The sequence below is a fragment of the Rhea americana genome, unplaced genomic scaffold (assembly GCF_003343005.1).
Source record: "Rhea americana isolate MKP2758 unplaced genomic scaffold, rheAme1 scaffold_222, whole genome shotgun sequence".
NCBI lineage: Eukaryota > Metazoa > Chordata > Aves > Rheiformes > Rheidae > Rhea > Rhea americana.
The window spans coordinates 714,687-722,058 of record NW_028186337.1 but is presented as its reverse complement, the minus strand read 5'-3'; the positions used below and the strand labels follow the sequence as shown (position 1 = coordinate 722,058).

Below are 7,372 nucleotides of genomic sequence, written 5' to 3'. Positions count from 1 at the left end.
GGGCCGGGCCGGGCCGGGCCGGGCCGGGGGCTGCCGCCGCCCCCGGAGCGCTCTGCGCGCCCCCCCGGAGGCCGCTGCCCCGTCCCCAGGCTGCAAGCCAGCAAAGGCTGCAGGCTTCCTCCCTCCCTCCTCCTCCTCGCGGCCTGCCTGCCCCGCACGGTGTTGCAACCGCCCCGCGCGGCAGACCTAGGTCGGCGGAGGGGAGGAGCGCGGGCGCTGGACCCGGGAGGCAAGCTGGAGCGCAAAGCGGGCTGCTGCCGCAGCTGCCTGCCTGGTTTCCCGAGCGGTCTTGAAGCTAGGCTGCTCCCGGAGTAAAGGCCGGTAGTCGTGTCCGTCTCGAGCCGTGATGAAGCCCTTCGTGTTCTGAAAGGGGCACTCACGGAGCTGCTTCTTCCTCTTCCCCCCTCCAGCTCTTCCTCCGTGCCGCCCACGATGGGCTCCAGGCTGTCCGTGGATGACTCCGTGCGTGTCGTGGTTGTTGGAGGTGGCTTTGGCGGCATCGCAGCTGCCAGCCAGCTGAAGTCCTGGGCAGTCCCCTTCGTGCTGGTGGATATGAGAGATGCTTTCCATCACAACGTCGGTGCCCTCCGGGCCTCAGTGGAGAGCGGTAAGACCCTAACAGCCTTATGACCACAAGCTTTCCCCCTGCCTGGTTCCTCATAGGTCAGCTCCCTCTTACACCCCACTACAGATCTGTCTAACCCTAATCCAGTCTTGGCTGCAGCCACTCACTGGTGCTCAGGGAAGAGTGAGGAACAGGCTAAATAAAGTGCCCTCCCTGCCCCATTTGTGCTGGAAGATCTGACATTTTCTGTCTGGAAAGAAATGCATAGCTCCGGGAGGACCCGCAGGCCATCTGTGCAAAGCTAACACCGTAGCTTGGCAAACCCAGAGGCTCGAGAGCCTTCAGCTCCCCGGAGCAGCTTGCTGGAGGATCGCAGGGAAGTCCTTGCCTCCATGCACGCGCACAGGGCGTGGAGGCAGAAGGGGCCCTTCCCCGAGGYGAAAGGGTAGGCCATCTCCTCCCGAGCTGGCTGGCTTTGTTCCCGCAGGATTACGCGGCAAATGACCCATGGCCCACAGGARCACGGGAGTGCTTCCTAATCAGAGCCTTTTTTTCCACAAGGGGTAGAAGATGACGAAGCTAAAACCCGTAGTAGTTGGAAGGGGCAGTTGAGTGGTGTGATCCTGCCTGCCTGGTACCTGAAATGCTGAGCAGCTTAACTGCAAGGCCCGGGGTTACAGCGTTTTGCCAGCAAGCCTGTCTGCACTGCGGGGTTCGTGCTGGGATTACACGTAGGAGTTTTRGGTACCCCCTTTACTCCAGTGGCTCAGAGCTTAGGGGGAAACTCCAGCACTCAAGGCTTGGAACAAGCATCAAAACTAYTGCAAAAGTTTGGTCTGAGAGGTAAATATGACAAAGAAAAGCCTCTGTYGTCCTATCTGAAAAGCCTTAAATCACAGTGAAGCAATAACTGGCAAATCAGTAAAAGAGATTCTCTACAGGGAGCAAGACAATCTAAATTTGCRTTAAATAACCTATTCAGAAATGTCACAGGACCTCCGAGAGGCTGATCCTGCATTGTCAAGTCTGAGGGAAATGATCCTGAAGCTTATTGCCGGGCAGCAATAACGCATATTAGGAGAGAGGCCCAGCCCGGGGTCCTAGTTGCATACAATGCTCTTTATGTAAGCAAGGATCACTTGAGCAGAGAAGGGAACAGGGGCTTTCTAACTTTTGCACAGGGAGATCTTCTTGCTGGTKTCTCCTCTTATTACAGGATTTGCCAAGAAAACTTTCATCTCCTATTCTGTCACCTTTGGGGACTGCTTTCGACAAGGCAAAGTTGTTGGAATAGACCCTGGGAAGCAGCAAGTCTTGCTCAGTGATGGTGAGGTGGGTGTGCTGGCACGACGGCTGATGAAATAAGTGGTAATGAGTAACTTGATTGTATTTACCCRATCACTTGCTAATGCTGAAAGCCAGTGAAACTCTCCTCAGGGAGGGTCTTCAGCTATGTATTCACTGTGAGAATGCAGTACTCCAAATCAAGGCTATTTTGGCTTTAACTGGGGGTGTCTGGTTGGAGAAGGGACTTGAACTTAAGGTTTCAAACTGCTGTCTGTGCTTGGAGTCCCTCTGGGGAAGCAGAGCAAGAGCAGCAGGATCGCAGGGCATCTGGACACGCAAAATGCGCCCCTGTCTTGCCTGGGGCAGCTCTAACAGAAGTTGGTCTAGTTTCCCACCTCCTGAATGGGAACAGCAGTATAACTCATCAGCAAAGCAATGGGGTGTGTGTTCTGGATGGAATCCTGTCCTGGGAAACGCACAAACTGGACCCTGCACTTTAAGTTGGATGAGCTCCAGGAAAGCCRTTCTGTTGTGGCAAACAACCTGGAAATCTCCTAAAGTAGAGTTCAGCTGAGCACGCTGACCCTTACCTATCAAATAGCCATGGGGCTCAGAGTTCACACACACATCAAGGTTCCTGTTCTGATCTAAATCTCAGGCTGGCTGAAACATTTGACCCCAAACAAGTCCCAAGCCAAGCCCTTTTGAAAAGCACTGATTGCTTTCCTCTAGGCTTCTACCATCTGTGGGCAGGCAGCTAAATGCTCATGCTTAACACTTGCCCTGAAACTCCAGGAGGTAGAGAGCAATGAAACCAATGACCTACTTCTGTAGAGGGCTGTCCCAGAAAGGTGGGTGAAGCAGGCCCCCGACTGTCCCTTCTAAAACCATTTCTGGAAATACTATAGCACTTAAGTCATCCTGAAGCGCTCAGGCAGAAAGACTCTTTGCCTGTATGCACTGAAAAGCAATATCCCCTCTATCCAAGTTAAGTGGCTACAGCTGCACKGGAATGAGTGTGCAGTAAATACTGCACCCCATCTAGTGCTCAGATCTTYTATTTTTGTGACTGGATGTGGAGCTCAACATGCAACCTTGGAGCTCAAAGATCCTTGTGTAACTCCAGCAAAAACTATGGGCAGCAGCTCTGGAAACTTCTCAGCCAGGGCATCTCAAGAGTCTTCAGAAGAGGGTGAAGGAGAGAAGTCAGGCTGTATGTACATGTCTCCCTCCAGACTCTAAACTCTGTGTTCCAGCTTGACCACTRGAGCCACTGTGATGGTAACTTCAGCAGTGGACATAAATATCACAACTCACGGCTTTTCTAAGCCATTAGACCTAGAAAAGAGACCGAGGTCCCTTAAACATGAGCTCTTCTTGTCCCTGGAGAATTCAAGTAGTTTCCTGTAAGCTTATGGTAGCCTTTTCAAAACACTCAGTTCTTCCAAAGAGAACTGCTTCTCTCAAACCCTGAAAAAGGCAGTTACATGGCTTCACCTGAATCAGGTCTCTTCTTGAAGTAACTTTCTAACAGTGGCAAATGGTTTCCTAATTAAAGGAGGGTCAGTGGGGGGGCTGTAGGAGATAAGTGAATAGTATGCAGGAGGAAACAACTGTGTCTTAGGCCCTCTCTAAAAGACCTAACATGCTGTTCTACCTTCTGTCTTTCACAGGAACTTCACTACTCTCATCTCATTCTTGCAACAGGCAGTGATGGGCCATTCCCTGGAAAATTCAACAAAGTCATTGACATGGAAAGTGCCATCCAGACTTATGAGGACATGGTTAAGGAGGTGAGGAGTCAGCTTCTTTCCTAGGAAGTGTTGCCTCCTTTAATTCAGCCTCCATGTTCTAGATACCGCTATGGGTGCCTGGAGCCACCTGTATTTGAGAAGCAGGAGCCAGGCCAGAACAGGGATCACGTGCCGTCTCATCTAGCATTCTGCACGCTGCAGTGGACCATCAGACATCTGCACAAGGGGAAACCTGAAGTGCTCAACAGTGCTATGATAGATAAGAGTGCCTGAGTTCTCTTTTTTTTCCCCGCTTAACAAACTAGGTGACTTATTACTGTTAGACCAATGCTGAACAGTGGAAAGGTCTGCTTGCTGAGGGGCTGGTGGTAATTTCTCCCACGTGACAGTTCTCTTGTAACCTCAGTTTGTTTATTTCAAGATTGAAAAATCTCAGCGCATCCTGGTTGTGGGAGGTGGTTCTGCTGGAGTCGAGATGGCTGCAGAGATCAAAACGGAGTACCCAGCCAAAGAGGTACTAGCACGTTAGTTGCAATTGACTTCATCCACGTTCTGAGACTGTTCTGTGATGGGTCCCRCTGGAAGTATCTTAGTCACTGCAGATCAGAAACTTCCATCGTGGCAGCCTTCAGCTGACCTCTTCCTCTTCTGAGAGCTTCCTGCAGCCTGCCACCAGCAGTGACTGGCTCCAGAGGCCTTTCATTAGCTTTCTCCCCTTAGGCCTTAAGAGGGAGGAAAGGAAGCTATCTATCTATTGCRCTTCCTGCCCTGCATGCAGGGAATTCTCTCCCATTGCTGTTCCCTCCCCCCCCTTTGCTGTTTTCTCCTCAACAGGTCACCCTCATTCATTCAAAAATTGCAYTAGCTGACGTGGAGCTGCTACACAGCGTCCGTCAGGAGGTGAAAGAGATCCTCCTCAGGAAAGGAGTGCGCCTCCTGTTAAGTATGTATTTAACAATTGCCTCTGAAGATTGAGACTCTGAAGCTCTACAAGCAGTTCTTTCCTTAGCTAAAGCACCCCTTTCTGGTTTCTGACTAAGCATAGTTGCCTTGAATTCCTGTTTCTCTAGCAACATCTGGGCTAGCTGGAAAGGGCAGCCAGTGAAGGCTTGTGACCCTGAGCTCTCTGTTACAACAGGTGAAAGGGTCAGCAACCTTGAGAACTTCACTCCAAACCGGTTCCAGAAGGATACAGTAGTAAGGACAGAAAAGGGCACAGAGGTTACTGCTGATATGGTGATCCTGTGCACAGGGATAAAGATTAACTCTTCAGCATATGCCAGTGCGTTTGGTAAGTGAAAAAAACACTGGGTGGGGGGAAGCAATACAGTTCTTCAGTGTCTTGTACTTGATTTGTGTCATCAGGAATCAAACTTACACATCCTGCATAGTGATTCCATGATATAGCAAATGCTCTGACATTAAATACTTGACTGTGAAACGTGATCTTTTGAAGCCTGCAGAACAGACCATATGTCAAGTGGTCTGCAATCTTCTGCTCCCTCTGCTACGATGTCCAAGGAACCCTAGTGTCCTAGTTCAGGATGGGACAGATTCAACCCAGAAACTGATGGTAACTCCTACCTCCACCAAGGCTAGGATTTGATCCACAGTATGACCATTATACATTCCCCCCCTCCCCCGGCTGTGTACATTAGCTCTTAATAACTTTGATGTTTCAGGACAACTGATTGCCTGAGAACGTGCAAGAATTAACCACAGAGAAGCAGAAAACATCTTTTCCCTGACATGTAGAAATAAGGGGGAAAAATTCACTTGTAAAACATGTCACTGACAGTCAACAGTATTTTGGGCTCTTAGCAAGTAACTTAAAAATCCTTATGAAAATTTTCTATTTGGCAAAACAGGAGATAAACTGGCAAGTAATGGTGCTTTGAAAGTTAACCAGCATCTCCAACTGGAAGGCTATGAGAACATCTATGCCATTGGGGACTGTGCAGATCTGAGGGAACCAAAAATGGCCTACCACGCTGGGCTCCATGCCAACATTGTGGTGACAAACATCATCAACAGCCTGACACACAAGTCTCTTAAAACCTACCAGCCAGGTGAGGCCAGGTGTTAGGAACTTACCTTAACTGTTGGGCTCCTCTTCTGCAGAGGACAGTTTTGTGTATCACGTACATACTGAAACTTGCACGGGACGCTAACTGGAAATGAAGGGACCTGCAATTGGGGTTGACTACTRATAGATATACCCTAGGCTTCATCTTAGTTCAGTCGAAGACTGACACAGGTAATTAACTTCTACAGTGTCTATGTGCTCAAAATGTCCTTTCTTCACTAACATCTGCTGATACATCTYGGTGGTGTGTTTTATTTGTCAAACTTGTTTCCTTTTCCTTAAATTGCATACAATCCAATTAAATCCTAGGAACAAGGAAATGACTTGACTCTCTCCTCCCTTCTCCTTGTAAACTATACCATAAACATGAAGTGAAAAATCTAGCCAGGGAGTGGATCTCATTAGTCAGCAACTGATGTAAATATTTRCTAAGCTTCAACCTTGAAAGCTGTTGCATATGGATGGAGAATAACTGGACAGCCATTTCATTTTTGAATGGCTGCCCAGTCTGCTTTAAATTTTGTATTTTTGCACTTCTTGGACTCAGTCTTGAGAGGAGAGGGTCACTCCATGCCACAAGTACAGACAGCCAAATCCTTCTATTGCACAGCTCTAAAACAKTAAGAATTCCTCTGACTTTCTTCAGTTGGAAGACCAGAATTAGCCTTCAGTTTTCCAAAGGCTGACCCTTCCCTAGAAGAGGGGAAGAATAAACAAGTCTCATTAATGAAAGAGGTAGAGCASATGGTGGAAAGGCTAGTGTTGCAAGCAGTTTTCCTTGGGTCTGCATCTGTAGAATTCTGACTTTTCCACTTGCCATACAGTACATGGGCTACTGGGCTTGGCAGCTGGGAGGGGGAGGGAGAGGTGGGAGAAGTGCAACACCTACAGGGGAGACATATCAAACCCTAGTAGGGTTGGATACTTAGCCTGGAAACTGCTTAACTTTAACTGGCACTTACTCCTCTGCATCTCCTTTCCAGGGTCACTAACATTCTTGCTTTCAATGGGCAAGAACGATGGGGTTGGTCAGATTAACGGTTACTATGTAGGACGTCTCTTGGTGACTACTGCGAAGAGCCGGGACCTTTTTGTCTCCAAGAGCTGGAAGACGATGGGGCAGACAATGCCCTAGTAGGGAGTTCAATAAACAAACCAGAGAAGGCTCTACAAACTGAAAGATGGCATTGCCTGGGCAGGCTGATACTGTCTCCTACRATGTCGCCTAAAGCCACTCTTCAGCATGGTGCAGTAAAAGGAAGCCTTGTGTTGCTGTAAAGGGGATGAAGGCACTTTCCAAATGAACTGCCACAGAAGCTCTCRTGGTAAAAGCAGGGGAGGAATGTTTTTCTTAACTTACCTGTGGAGGTAGCTCTGAGCAAGAAGTTTGGTTTACCTTGATTTGTAACAATAAACATTGATTTTCAAAATCTCTGTTGTTTGTTCTTATGTAGGTTTTTCCCCAGCAYTCTCCATGTCTGCTCTTCTAAAAGGTGAGTTACCACCAATATCTACCTGTTTCTTTGGTACAGATGCAGCTTACAGGSAGACAAAACGCTGCCTCTGGAAAGCATGAGCCTTGATATGGCTATACTAATCCTGGAATTCAGAGTATAATGCAGCTTTGTGGCTACATCTCCTCAGCAGCTTTAATTTGTAACTTACACAACACTATACTTC

At 48.6% G+C, this 7,372-nt stretch overlaps 1 protein-coding gene across 1 annotated transcript; it reads left to right on the top strand.

Annotated features, from left to right (window-relative positions):
• Positions 1 to 23: 23 nt before the first annotated feature.
• AIFM2 (AIF family member 2, ferroptosis suppressor) lies at positions 24 to 7,122 on the top strand. Its single transcript, XM_085305565.1, has 9 exons — positions 24 to 317; positions 411 to 607; positions 1,782 to 1,897; positions 3,526 to 3,645; positions 4,028 to 4,120; positions 4,441 to 4,549; positions 4,745 to 4,897; positions 5,475 to 5,675; positions 6,676 to 7,122. The coding sequence occupies exons 2-9, from the start codon at positions 433 to 435 to the stop codon at positions 6,825 to 6,827; spliced, it is 1,119 nt and encodes a 372-aa protein (XP_085161691.1). The 5' UTR covers positions 24 to 317; positions 411 to 432; the 3' UTR covers positions 6,828 to 7,122.
• Positions 7,123 to 7,372: the final 250 nt, after the last annotated feature.